General features: G+C 39.0%; 1 protein-coding gene and 1 non-coding gene across 3 annotated transcripts in view; both read left to right on the forward strand.

Moving 5' to 3' along the window:
* The window catches only part of PDXDC1 (pyridoxal dependent decarboxylase domain containing 1), a 52,345-nt gene that overhangs the window by 16,360 nt on the left and 22,046 nt on the right, over positions 1-13,939 (forward strand). For both annotated transcript variants that reach the window (XM_040635296.1, XM_040635297.1), the window contains exons 4-9: positions 1,674-1,754; positions 3,763-3,909; positions 7,130-7,319; positions 10,156-10,224; positions 11,525-11,603; positions 13,667-13,751. In XM_040635296.1, coding sequence (XP_040491230.1) covers positions 1,674-1,754; positions 3,763-3,909; positions 7,130-7,319; positions 10,156-10,224; positions 11,525-11,603; positions 13,667-13,751 — 651 coding nt within the window. The remainder of the gene's footprint in view (positions 1-1,673; positions 1,755-3,762; positions 3,910-7,129; positions 7,320-10,155; positions 10,225-11,524; positions 11,604-13,666; positions 13,752-13,939) is intronic.
* LOC121104081 lies at positions 2,290-2,359 on the forward strand. The gene has a single exon (XR_005836459.1). It is a non-coding gene; the product is annotated as a small nucleolar RNA SNORD45 (small nucleolar RNA).

The raw sequence follows: 13,939 nt of genomic DNA on the forward strand, positions 1-13,939 counted from the left end.
CTCGACTATCACACTTAGTTCATCCTTGGAACCCGTAATCTATTCAGTAGACTGTGCTTTATGGTGAGAGGTACGTTAATTTGATAAGATGTATCATTTTTATAATACAGTAAAATGAAAATGTCAACTTCGATCATTTGTAGGGAGAGTGATTTATTTATTTTTTTGACAACTAAAGCAAATCTGTCAAGTCTGTGTGGTTTAAGCTAGCAGGAGAAATATCAGAGAAAAATAAGTAGCTGTGTAACTGAAATGTTCACAGGATGTTAGCACTCAGTCTGGAATTAAGGGAAGCCCAGCTTCCCTCAAGCTTTTTTTTTTTTTTTTTTTTTTTTTTAATAACCAGGAAACTGCACATAGGTAAACAGTACAACTCCCTTCAATTGTCCTTTGACCTGAATATGAATATATACAAGGTTGCAAAAGAAAAGCGTGGAGGAAGGATCACAGTGTGTCAATAGTGTAACTATCTAACACACCCAGATACTAATATTTAAGATAGGCGCTCCTGCGTGTAGCCTGAACCGTGCTGATTTGAAGCCCTCTGGATGTGAAGTGGGCTCTGCAGCTGAGAGCACGAACCAAATCCTATCAGTCCCCTCTTCCCACATCTCCCGAAAGGAATGAGAGGGTTCTACTAATCCCGCAGAAGTTTTCCCTGCAAGAGATGCTAGCAGGAACAACTCTCATTCTCAGAATGGGAGGGCATTAAACCCATGGGGCAGGAGTGTCGCACTTAGCAATGCTGAAAGCCAGCGTCTGCGATAGCGCTTTGCCAGGCACACCGTTAAACGTGTTTCATGCCCTGATTGTGTCCTCACAATTCTGCAGTGTAGGGGCCTAGGGAGTTTCAGCAGCTTGCTCATGGTCACGTGACTAGCACCCACTCTCTCCACCACGTCCAAGAGCCAGAGCCCCTCACGTGAGGGTCAGCACCTTGGGGAGGAGGGGTATTGCGGCATTGTTTTGACAGTGCTGTTTTTCAAAAGAGAACTTTTTATTAGGCACATTCTCATTAACGGAGTGATAATATTTTTACATTACAGTTATTACAAGTTGCCTTGCCATTGCTTACTACTTTAGCCATTCACATTCTTCTCCTAAGTTTTCAACCCCTCATATAATAAGCGTTTAATAACATATGTAGGATAGAACTAAATCTGCACTCTGAGTGGATCTCCAGTTTCCCTGTTTGGGAAAGAGGTGGTGATAAACGGTGTTTGCATTACGTGTGTAAGTCTGTTAGAACAACCAGACAGGACTCCTGCGTGGAAGGAAACTAGCCATACCAGTGACATTGCAGTGTTCTTGCTGCTTTTGTGATCTTCCAGCATCTTTAAAAACTTCTGGTTCTTTTAACACGCTTATTAAATATTCTCCTTGGATTCAAATGAACAGGTAGAGAAATAGTGCTGAAGTATTACTGGTGAAATTTTCAGAAATCAATCTCCTCTTTGGGTAGAAGATTTAATAATTACATGGTTATATTGAGAATTCAGTTAACCTGAGGTTTGTTTTTAAAAGATGTCTAGCGTATCTCAAGCACCTTCTTATAGCTACTGAATTTAAAAAAAAGAAAACAGCTTATCGAAGCTGGTTTAAATGAAGGAAATAGAGTGGTGAGGGATGTGCGCTATTTCCACCTGTCCATCAGCTCTCTCCTTTTTCTGCAGTGGACAAGACATGGTGAGCATCCTCCAGTTAGTTCAGAATCTGATGCACGGAGATGAAGATGAGGCGCCCCAGAGCACCCGGTAATGCGGGATGGTTGGCAGCTTCTCTTTGAAAGTATATGTGTTCTTGATTGCGATGGTGATTGCATTCCTTTGTTTTGGTAAACAGCATTCTTACAGGTTGCCAAAACAGAGAGCTCTGTTTCCTGCAGAGTTACCTATGATATTAAGAGTGTTCATTTCTTCCTTTTCAGAGAGACATTTAATATATTTTAGGTCACCTATTTCTCAAAAGGAAGGCACTCACTCAAACTAAATCCTGTAGTTTCTCTGGCATCGTGTGTTAGGGGCTGGCAGGGGGCAGAGAACACCGCTGTGAGCTCTGCTGCTGGCTTCCGCTTCGGGCTTCCGCTTCGGGCTGCTAAGAATTGCCGCAGCTGAATCTGTTGGTGGCCGGTCCCGTTGTCTGTGAATCATCCATTTATTTTTATTCATCTAACTTAGCTATTTATTTGGTTTCATGGTTAATTGTTTTAAATTTAATTTTGAGGGAGATAAGTAATGCATTCTCCTTTTTCAAATTTCAAAAGATAAAGAGTCCACGGAAGCCATTTTCAGTCAGTGATGTGATGGCACGTGTCACCTGAACCCAAAATTGATGTGAATTCTAAAATTACAGAGGCCTTAGATGAAAAGGGGAATTTCCTTCATACTCTTCCCCTCCCCACCTCACCCCCAGCTTGTTCTCGTGTATTCTTCGGAGATACTTCCTATGTATGTGTACACAAGCAAAGTGTCTGCATTCCCTCCAGTGTGTAAATACTCTGTTACGTTGTTCTGTACCTTGCTTTTTTCATTTAGGTCTTGGAGTTTGTCGTTTATCAGTACACAAGGAACTTTCTCCTGTAAGAGCTGTTTAGTTTTACTTTGGATGAATGAACCATATTTTATTTAACTTGTCTGCTGTTCATGTTTACTGTCGCAGACGTTGTTGCTGCCAGTAACTCTGTACGTGTGTCATTTATCATACAAGCAAGTGTTTCTGGAGATTAAAGTCCTAAAAGTGGGATTTCTGGGCCAGATAGTTTGTATAATTGTCATTTTGATAAATAATGCCAAATTTCCCTCCATGGAATTATGCCAGTTTACAGCCCCACCAGCAGTGCATGAGAGTATCTCTTTCCCCACACCTTGCCTGCAAGGCTCCTAGCAGACGTAAGGACTGTTGCCAGTCTGCAAGGTGAGAGATGATATGTCAGCATAATTGTAGTTTGCATTTTTCTGAATCAGGTTAAATGTCTTTTTTATGTGTGTTAAGGCCCATTTATACTTCCTTTTCTATGAAATATATCCTTTGCCCAATATCCTGTCCAATTTTTTGGTCATCTTCTTAGTGATTTACACTTAACTCTTTGTGAGGGAAATTAGTCCTTCCATTTTAATTATGCATAAAACAATACCTGGTTCCCCTTGAAATTGCCGTATTGTTATAAACAGCTGTTCAATGTGGGGAACTGATCGTCCTCTAATGATATTTTGAAAAAATTATTTTCTGCCTGGTGTATCTCAGCACTATGCTCTGTAATTCTTACAGCTGGCATTTAATTAAAAAAAAAAAAGGAAAAAATTAGTTTGTATATTTAGTGGATATTCAATAAAAATAAGGATATTTATCTCCTACGATTTGAATTTTTTTTTAAAAGATTTATTCATTTGAAAGAGAGAGAGCACAAGCATGGGGAGAGGCAGAGGGAGAGGGAGAAGCAGACTCCCCGTGGAGCTGGGATCCCAACGTGGGGCTTGATCCCAGGACCTGGAGATCATGACCTGAGCCAAAGGCAGATGCTTAACCATCTGAGCCACCCAGGCACTCCAGGATTTGAATTTTTTAAAATCTTTTTCTTCCCCAGATGATCAATATTTTATATACATGAAATTTCTAAATTTATCTGAATTTTTGCCTTCTAAGCCATTAAGTGGATTTCGAGTCTGATGGATTTCTGTGAAAATACTGTGTCTCTAAGTTTTGTTTTATTGCTTTATTTGTATTTTGAATAATACTCTTAATATAATTCGTTTTGATTAACAGAATCCAGAATATTGGAGAACAAGGTCATATAGCTTTGCTGGGGCATAGTCTGGGAGCTTATATTTCGACTCTGGACAAAGAGAAGCTTAGAAAACTTACGACCAGGATACTTTCAGACACTACATTATGGCTATGCAGAATTTTCAGGTAAGGACATATATGAGTTGGGTACAGACTGTTTTCTGGAGCTCTGTTACCTAAGTTCCTGTCTGTTTCTTCCCCTTCCTCTTGAAGGGTTACTTAATCTCTTACCGTCTCAGTTTCCCCAGCTATTAAATGGGGATAACATTAATATTTATGTCATCATATTGTTATGAGGATTAAGTGAGTGAAAGAATGAGCATATGTCAAGAGCCAAGAACATAAGCACATATAGTTTGGATAATGTCAGAGTTACTTATTTTTAGGATTCCAGCTTGGCATATGTTGATAGAAAATAGTGTAGGAAAATGCACTTGAAGTATTTTTAATCAAAGTATTAGCTTGTGCTTCAGTGGAAGAGAAATGCTTCCATAAGGAATGTGAGTGTGTGTTATGAAATTGAGATTTGCTTTATGCTGTGATAATATTGGCATTATTTTTTATAATGATTTTTTATTATGTTAGTTACCATACAGTAGTACATCCCTAGTTTTTGATGTAAAGTTCCATGATTCATTACTTGCGTATAACACCCAGTGCACCATGCAATGCGTGCCCTCCTTAATACCCATCACCAGCCTATCCCATTCCCCCACCCCTTCCCCTCTGAAGCCCTCAGTTTGTTTCCCAGAGTCCACAGTCTCTCATGGTTCATTCCCCCTTCTGTTTACCCCCCCTTTCTTCTTCCCTTTCTTCTCCTAATGATCTTTCTACTTCTTATGTTCCATAAATGAGCGAAACCATATGATAATTGTCTTTCTCTGCTTGACTTATTTTGCTTAGCATTATCTCCTCCAGTCCCTTCCACGTTGCTGCAAATGTTGAGAAATCGTTCTTTTTGATGGCTGAGTAATATTCCATTGCATATATGGGCCACATCTTCTTAATCCAGTCATCTGTTGAAGGGCATCTCGGCTCCTTCCACGATTTAGCTATTGTGGACAATGCTGCTGTGAACATTGGGGTGCATATGGCCCTTCTCTTCACTGCGTCTGTATCTTTGGGGTAAATACCCAGTAGTGCAATGGCTGGATCATAGGGTAGCTCAATTTTTAACTTTTTAAGGGACCTCCACACTGTTTTCCACAGTGTCTGTACCAACTTGCATTCCCACCAGCAGTGTAAGAGGGATCCCCTTTCTCCACATCCTCTCCAACATTTGTTGTTTCCTGCCTTGTCAATTTTTGCCATTCTAACTGGTGTAAGGTGGTATCTCAATGTGGTTTTGATTTGAATTCCCTGGTGGCTAAAATTTTGAACGTTTTTTTCATGCGTCTGTTAGCCATTTGTATGTTTTCATTGGAAAAGTGTCTATTCATATCTTCTGCCCATTTTTTTATTCATTTGTTTCCCGTGTATTGAGTTTGAGAAGTTCTTTGTAAGTCTTGGATACTAATCTTTTATCTGTAGTGTCATTTGCAAGTATCTTCTCCCATTCCGTGGGCTGCCTCTTCGTTTTTTTGACTGTTTCCTTGGCTGTGCAGAAGCTTTTTATCTTGATGAAGTCCCACAAATTCATTTTTTCTTTTGTTTCTCTTGCCTTTGGAGATGTGTCATGAAAAAAGTTGCTGTGGCCGATGTCAAAGAGGTTGCAGCCTATGTTCTCCTCTAGGATTCTGATGGATTCCTGTCTCACATCGAGGTCTTTCATCCATTTGGAGTTTATCTTTGTGTATGGTGTGAGAGAGTGGTCAAGTTTCATTCTTTTGCATGTAGCTGTCCAATTTTCCCAGCACCATTTATTGAAGAGACTGTCTTTTTTCCACTGGATGTTTTTTCCTGCTTTGTCAAAGATTAGTTGCCCAAAGAGCCGAGGGTCCGTTTCTGGGTTCTCTATTCTGTTCCATTGGTCTATGTGTCTGCTTTTGTGCCAGTATCATGCTGTCTTTGTGATCACAGCTTTATAGGACAGCTCGAAATCTGGCATTGTGATACCCCCAGCTTTGTTTTTCCTTTTCAACAGTTCCTTGGCGATTCGGGGCCTTTTCTGGTTCCACACAAATTTAAGGGCTGTTTGTTCCAGTTCTTTGAAAAATGTCACTGAAGAAAGAGAAATTAGGGAATCCATTCCATTTACAACAGCACCAAAAATCATATGTTATCTCGGAATTAACCAGAGATGTAAAGGATCTATATTCTAGAAACTACAAATCACTCTTGAAAGACATTGAAGAAGACACAAAAAGATGGAAAAATATTCCATGCTCATGGATTGGAAGAATAAACATAGTTAAAATGTCTGTGCTACCCAGAGCAATCTACACTTTCAGTGCCATCCCGATCAAAATACTAATGTTGGCATTATTAAGGAATTATAGGAGGTAAGGATTCAGTAAAAGATACAGGACCAGTGGTATTTTTGTGTTCATGCTGTTACTTTTAAAGAAAAGGGATGTTGGCCTAACCCTGAAAGATTTAACTTGAGAGACTCATTTTCAGATACTGGGAAAGAGCTTGGCGTGGTGAGAGTATATGTTTGCTTAACTCTGTTGCAAAGGAGAAATTTTCTTTTAATAATACTCTCTCTGCAATTAAAATTCTCTCCTTTTTTAGAAGGCAGACCGAGAGAAGTAATTGGCCCCAGGCAGATAATAGTGAAAGCAAAAGTTAGGTTGACTAGCATTTTTGACAATTTTATTTACTTCAGATGTTTTAGGGCTGAAACTGCAAAGAAGCTTGACTGTGTTATCCAGGGCTGGCCTTCTTGTAGAAGCAGCCAAAACCATGATTTCAGCCTTTTTATATCTGAGGGATTCTTATTCTCTACTGTTTTTGATAGTTTCTGCTGTCTGTGGAGTTGAGTATGGATGAAAGATCATTGCCTCTGTTTTTTTTGTTTTTTTTGTTTGTTTTTAAGATTTACGTATTTGAAAGCGAGTGAGCATCAGGGGGAGGGGTAGAGGGAGATAAGCAGACTCCCTGCTTGAGCGGGTAGCTCCATGCGGGGCTCGATCCCAGGACCCTGAGATCATGACCTGAGCCGAAATCAAGAGTTGGACGCTCAACAGACTGATGGAGCCTGGCGCCCCTCCTCTGCTCTGTATAACCTGCAGCTGTAAGGTGTGGTCAGCATCTCAGATGAGGGTGATCCCTATCTTCTCTGACTGTTCTAGGTGACAGTTTCTAGGTTCGGAAAAGAATTACTTCCAGGATTGTAAGATTAGGATTGTAAAATCAGAGTTAACTAAAGATAAGACCATTCTGATATATGGCTGTCTCTTAACAGGTATGAAAATGGCTGCGCTTATTTCCATGAAGAAGAAAGAGAAGGACTTGCAAAGATCTGTAGGCTTGCTATTCATTCCCGTTACGAAGACTTTGTAGTGGATGGTTTCAATGTGTTATATAACAAGAAACCTGTTATATATCTTAGTGCTGCTGCTAGGCCTGGCCTGGGCCAGTACCTCTGTAATCAGGTAATGTGGTATAAGGGAGATATTTTAAAGCAATTGTGTTTTGTTCTGTCCTGAAACTTTATAAAGTATGTAGACATATTATTTCTTAAGCTGCAGGGTTTTTTTTCAAATGAAAAGAAACAATATGGTTTTGTCATTATCAGAAAATACATAACGGTATATTAATGTATTTTCAGATATATATATGTGTGTGTGAAAATATATATATAAATATATGTGTGTATATATAAATGTGTGTGTGTGTATATATTTATATATATATATATATATATATATAAATAAAAGCATGCACACGCAAGCAGGGAGTAAGGGGAGAGGGAGAGAGAGAATCTTAAGCAGGCTCCACACTCCTAACGTGGGGCTCAATCTCATAACCCTGAGATCATGACCTGAGCTGAAATCAAGACTTGGACGCTTAGGGCACCTGGGTGGCTCAGTCGTTAAGCGTCTGCCTTCAGCTCAAGTCATGATCCCAGGACCCTGGGATCAAGCCCCACGTCAGGCTCCCTGCTCAGCGGGAAGCCTGCTTCACCCTCTCTCGCTCCCCCTGCTTATGTTCCCTCTCTCACTGAGTCTTTCTCTGTGTCAAATAAATAAAATCTTAAAAAAAAAAAAGTTGGACGCTTAACCAACTGAGCCTCCCAGGCACCCCTTATGTGTGTGTGTATTCTTAGTTTTAGTTGCCCAAAGGCAACCGCAGTCAACATTTTTTTTCCAGACTTTAATCAAAGAGTTTTTACATGGTTATGTGTTTTTACATGGTTATGTCTGGTTTTTTTCACTTAGTGTTATAACAGGTACGTATGCTGTTTCAACAGTTCTTCAAAGTACAGTCTGTTTTTAATATCTTCATAATATTCCTTCAAGTGATTTTATGGAATACTATTTCCCTTTTGGGTAATTAGAGTGTTCACATTCTTTTATTTTCTCTGACCATTTTCAGGCAATGCTCTTTGCATAGGATTATTATGGACATCTTTGTGTATTAAGCTTTTTCTATATTTAGAAATTATTTTCTAGATTCTATTCCTTAGATTTTCAAAGTTTATCTAGAATTGCTAGATCAAAGAGCATTACCAATTTTTAATTTCATGGTATATGTAGCTCAATTAGGGCGCTACAAAAAAAGTACAGCTTCTTGGCCAAGAATGTTTTAAGGCAAAACCTGTAGGATTCGAGGGTTTGTCTTTTGTAAGATAGAGGACTCCTGGGGAGATACATGGGGGAAACTCAGGGACTTAGGTTGATTATGAGCTATAGTCACTGGGGGCAAGAAATTATGTTGTCTTTTTTTTCCCTAAGATTTTATTTATTTATGAGAGAGCAGGGGGAGGAGCAGAGCGAGAGGGACAATAGACTCCATGCTGGGTGTGGAGCCTGACATGGGGCTCAGTCTCAGGACCTTGAGATCGTGACCCAAGCCCAAACCAAGAGTCAGATGCTTAACCAGCTGAGCCACCAGGCGCCCTCGTGTCTTCTTTTTGAGTATGTACAGAACGAAGAGATTTATAATATCCTTACAGAAACCTGGAAAAAATGACTTACTGAGTATCTCCGACAGACCAGGTTCTTATGGACCCAAAATTGTCTTGGGACAGCAACCCAGTCTTCAAAAGCTGTATAGGGGTGGAGATGTGCCTGGCTGGCTCAGTCACAAGAGCAGGCAACTCTTGATCTCTGGGTCATGAGTTCCAGCCCCACATTGGGTGTGGAGCTTACTTAAAAAAAAGAAAGTGTGTATGTGTATGTTTTTCATACCAAAAAAAATATTGATATAAATACTTAGATATTTAGAAGGTTTTATACTAACCTGTTAACAGTGGTGGCTCGATGGCTTATGGGGTGTAAGGGCATTTTCACTTTAAACTTCTATATTTATTCTTATGTGTTTTACTTGGGTTTCATTTTCATAATTTAAAAAGAAAATCCTTTAAGGGGGGAGAAAGTATGCTCATTAAATTTTTGGTCTCGAAATGGTGCTACCAAGTCTTAGTTACACAGAACAATATGCTGCAACTGTTTAAAAATTTCTAAAACTGTAAAGTCCTCAAGGATTTGGAAGCTAAAAATAAAGAATCTAAAATTTATTTGACAATTACTATCTCCATTCATAACACTTCGTTTCTTTTAAGAAATGTACATCTGCTAATCCATATTTACTGCTTTTTAAGAGTGGGCGGATCCCTAAATGAGATACTGTTCTTTGAATGCCTTTTGCTGGCGTTATTTATCACTAATGCTTGGAGGAAGGATCCTAAATTATCTCCCAAAATGCTTAGAGCTGGGCTGTTTCTTGGTTTGGAAAAGTGTTTTTATTTTTTGGTATATTCTAGAATATAACAAAGATAGTTACTCATTTAGAACATGAGTTGGTAGTTATTCATTTCGTTGACACAGAGAATATTACATTGTCTGTATCTTCTTATAAGAATCTCAGCACCTGGGTAGCTCAGTCTGTTAAGCGTCTGCCTTAGGCTGAGGTCATGATCCCAGGGTCCTGGGATCTAACCCTGCATGGGGCTCCTTGCTCAGCGAGGAGCCTGCTTCTTTCTCTCCCTCACCCCCTCCCCTGCTTGTGCTCTCTCACCAGTGTGCACTTTCTCTCAAATAAATAAATGAATAAAATCTTAAAAAAAAATCTCTGCCCCTGGAAATTCACCCTTTTTTAAAACTTTCTAGATGTACTTCAACATCTATTTATAATATTAAGAGTTCCTAAGGAGAGAGATTGTTTAAAAAGTGTAATTGTGACTTTTCTTAGAACCACAGTCTTTAGGGGACATAAGTGAATGGTGACAAAGGTCTTTCCTACAAAATCGTGTGTTTCTTCTTGTAGCTCGGGTTGCCCTTCCCCTGCCTGTGTCGTGTGCCATGTAACACTATGTTTGGATCCCAGCATCAGATGGTAAGTTCTCTTTTTGGTTTGTAAAACAATATGGAATTGTGTTTTGAAACCGTATCTTCCTTTACAACTGAAGTTCTGTTTGCTGGCCTCCAGATAATTATTAGCTTGTTCATTTATCACTTATATCTTCCCATTGCATAATACATGCTTCCATGTTTGAATGTCTATGAAGGTTGGCTGGCGTATAGGTGAGAAACACCTGCCTCTTAAGGACTCTTGTCATTACTGTATCACCTGCTTTAAGTAGGAACCTGGGAGTCCAGTTAAGCACCAGAAGTTTCTTCTAAAGCTCATCCTTTGAAAGGTTATCATTGGTGTCTGAATTTGTGAGTAGCAGATTTTGAAAATGAGGTTCTTTCTTGTAATGTGGGATTGGAATTGGAGTCTGCTTTTTTCCCCTTAATTTTAAAAAATTTTTAATTTAAATTCAATTAATGTAGTGTATTATTAGTTTCAGTGGTAGAGTTCAGTGATTCATCAGTCTTATATAATATCCACTGCTCATTACATCCCATGTCCTCCTTAATGTCCATCACCCAGTCACCCAATCCCCCCACTCCCATCCCCTCCAGCAACCCTGTTTGTTTCCTGTGATTTAGAGTCTCTTATGGTTTGTCTCCCTCTCTGATTTCATCTTGTTTTATTTTTCCCTCCCTCCCCATATTCTGCTTATTTTTAGACATTCAAGTGTTAAGCCTTTCCATACTGAAGCCAGAAACAAAGGGGATAGGTTTTAGGATTCTGTATTTCTTTTTCCAAGGTAGTTTGATCTTCTGGTTTGGATACATCAATGAGTAATATTAGAGAGAGATTTTTGGCTATTTGGTGGGGGGGGGATTGAGAGAATATTTTTTTAAAACATAAGTATTTAAAACTAGAGAAAGATTTGTCCGGTACACATGCAGTTTTTAACTTTGATCTCATTTAACTGATTTTTGTAGTTGGTCTTCAAGGGAAACTTAGATTTTTATCTCTGTGATTAGCAGAAATAGAAAAATGGTCAAGAATAAGAATTGAGGGGCACCTGGGTGGCTCAGTCTGTTGAGCGTCCTACTTTTGATCGCAGCTCAGGTCTTGATCTGAGGGTCATGGGTTCAAGCCCCGTGCTGGGCTCCACACTAGGTATGGAGCCTACTTAAAAAAAAAAGATAAGAATTGATTTGCATGATTAATTTTGAGAGTCATCTGCTTCTTTTGAAAGTTCTAATTTTTTATTGTATAGCTTTTATACAACAATATTGTATAGCATTTTTTTTTTTTTTAGTTGCTTCATGTTTTTGTGGTTTGCGTTTTCATCTAGGATATTGCCTTCTTGGAGAAACTGATTAAAGATGATATAGAACGAGGAAAACTGCCCCTGTTGCTTGTGGCAAACGCTGGTAGGTATTATGAACTGAATCTCCCACTTAAGACATACGAGAGAAAGACTAGGTACTTAGCCTAAAAAAAAAAAAAAAAAAAAAAAGTCAAATGTTTGTGCGCCCCATGTTTAAGGCAGGTTGTATCAGCATCGTGGTGAGAATTACAATACTACACTTGGCTCCTTAGATTCCCTTTAATTGTTAGTTAGTTTGGGGAGTTATTTTGTTGGTGTGTGTACTTCCTCATTTAGGTTGTAAGTACTTCTCTCTTTTGTGCGCTTCCTTTCTAAATTGAATTTTAAAATGTCGTACTTAAATGTCCACCTTGAATGTGGTAGTTCAACCACCACTTTCTGCTCTGCTTCCCTCATCGTATTCAGCATTGTACTGAAAGCTCTAGACAGTGCATGAGGTAAGAAAAATAATGACGTGACACACATATTAGAAAGAATAAACTGTCTTTACTTGCAGATGGCCTGATTATATAGATAGAAATTCCTAAGCAAACTACAGAAAAGCCATTGGAACAATAAGGAGATTGATCAGGGTTGCAGGATTTCTGCACGCCAGCAATGAACCACTGAAATTGAATTAAAAATGCCATTCATAATAGCATCAAAAACATGAAAACTTTATGGATAAATTTAACAAAATACATGCAAGATTTGTATGCTGAAAACTATAAGTGTTGCTGAAATAAATTCAAGAAAACCCAGATGAATGGAATAATACAGCGGAAAGGCTCAATATAAGGAAGTCTAATTTCCCCGAATTAATCTGTAGATTGTACACATCAGTCCCTATCAAAATTTCAGCAGGCTACAGTTTCTTACAGGAGGTGATAAACTGATTCTAAAATTTATATGGAAAACAGAGGATGTGAGGATAACCAGAATAATTTTGAAAAAGAACAGAATTCAGACTTAGGCTGTCTGGCTTTTAGACTTAGTATAAAGCTACAGATAATCAGGACAGTGTGGATTAATTAAAGACAAGAGAGTTTAGAAATAGACTCACATGTATCTGGTCACTTGTTTAAAGATGCCGAGGTATTTCAAGGGAAGAAAGGTGGGTCTTTTCCACCAATTGGTCTTGGAACAAGTCGATATTCACGTGGAAAAAAAAAAAACGAAACTGAAGCTTAACTCCTACCTCACTCTATATACAAAAATCAGTTATAAATGGTTTATAGACCTAAACCCTGCAAAAGAACCACTTGCATTGGTTGTTTTTGTTGAGGCTGTTGATGCAGGTTTGCAACCTTATTAGGTGGGATTCTGTTAACTGGAAGTTTAGGACAGTAGGGAGAATGCATGAGTCCTGTTTTACTCCTGCTCTGTGAAGAGGAACCCGCCTATCCAACCTATAGTGTAAACAGATTTATCCAGGGAACAGGTTAAAGCTCAGTATGTTTAAACTGACTGTTAAACTGAATGCATGTTCTGTATTAAAACAAAGAACCTCTTGTATTGGGTTTAAAAAAAACATGCAGATTTATCCATTTACGTTTATAATAGACACACCTAAATAAAAATAACCCAGAAAGTGACAAGATAACAAGCGTGGACAAGGGCATCTTGGGTACATCGTGACAGACTGGAAGTACTGTAGTTTTGTTAGTGTGAAATAAGGTAGACTCCACACGAATTATAACTCACGTAATCCACTAAGAGAGCAGGCGTTAAGAATGCTGATGAACGTAACTGAAATATAGAAAGGAAATCCTAAGGAAAATTTGATAAACTACAAGTATAAATTGACACAGCCACCACCTTAGTGAGAGACTTGAATATATTGCTCCTGAAAGAACATCAAGTAGAAAGAAAAGCATATAGAGGTTTTAGGTAACAGTATTCACAAGCTTGCTTCTGTGGAAACAAAATGCAGAATACGCACACTTCGGAATTTGAATAACCAGTTTGTGAAAGTTGATTGTAAGCCAGGTCACATAGAAAAATCTCAGTAAAACAGATAAAATGTCACTTCCTTCTTAGAGATAATGTATTTCAAAGCTTTTGTCATGCTGTAAAGACTCAGAGTATTTGTTCCTTGTAGTACCCTTTTTGTGTGTTTCATCCTAGGAACCGCGGCAGTAGGGCACACAGATAAGATTGGGCGTCTGAAAGAGCTCTGTGAGCACTACGGCATATGGCTTCACGTGGAGGGGTGAGTGCTGCGCGAGGCTGGCTCCGTGGGGGACGTTTCTCTCTAAGGGCTCTTTGGGTTCCATAGTAAAGGTAACAAAGTAACCCAAAGTGGCATGAGCGAGGCAAGATTTTATTGGCTCACGTAACTAAAAAGATGGGTGTTAGGATTATTTTAGGCTCAGTGTCTTCCTCTCCCCACCCACTCCC

The sequence above is a fragment of the Ursus maritimus genome, unplaced genomic scaffold (genome assembly GCF_017311325.1).
Source record: "Ursus maritimus isolate PB19 unplaced genomic scaffold, ASM1731132v1 scaffold_2, whole genome shotgun sequence".
NCBI classification, from domain to species: domain Eukaryota; kingdom Metazoa; phylum Chordata; class Mammalia; order Carnivora; family Ursidae; genus Ursus; species Ursus maritimus.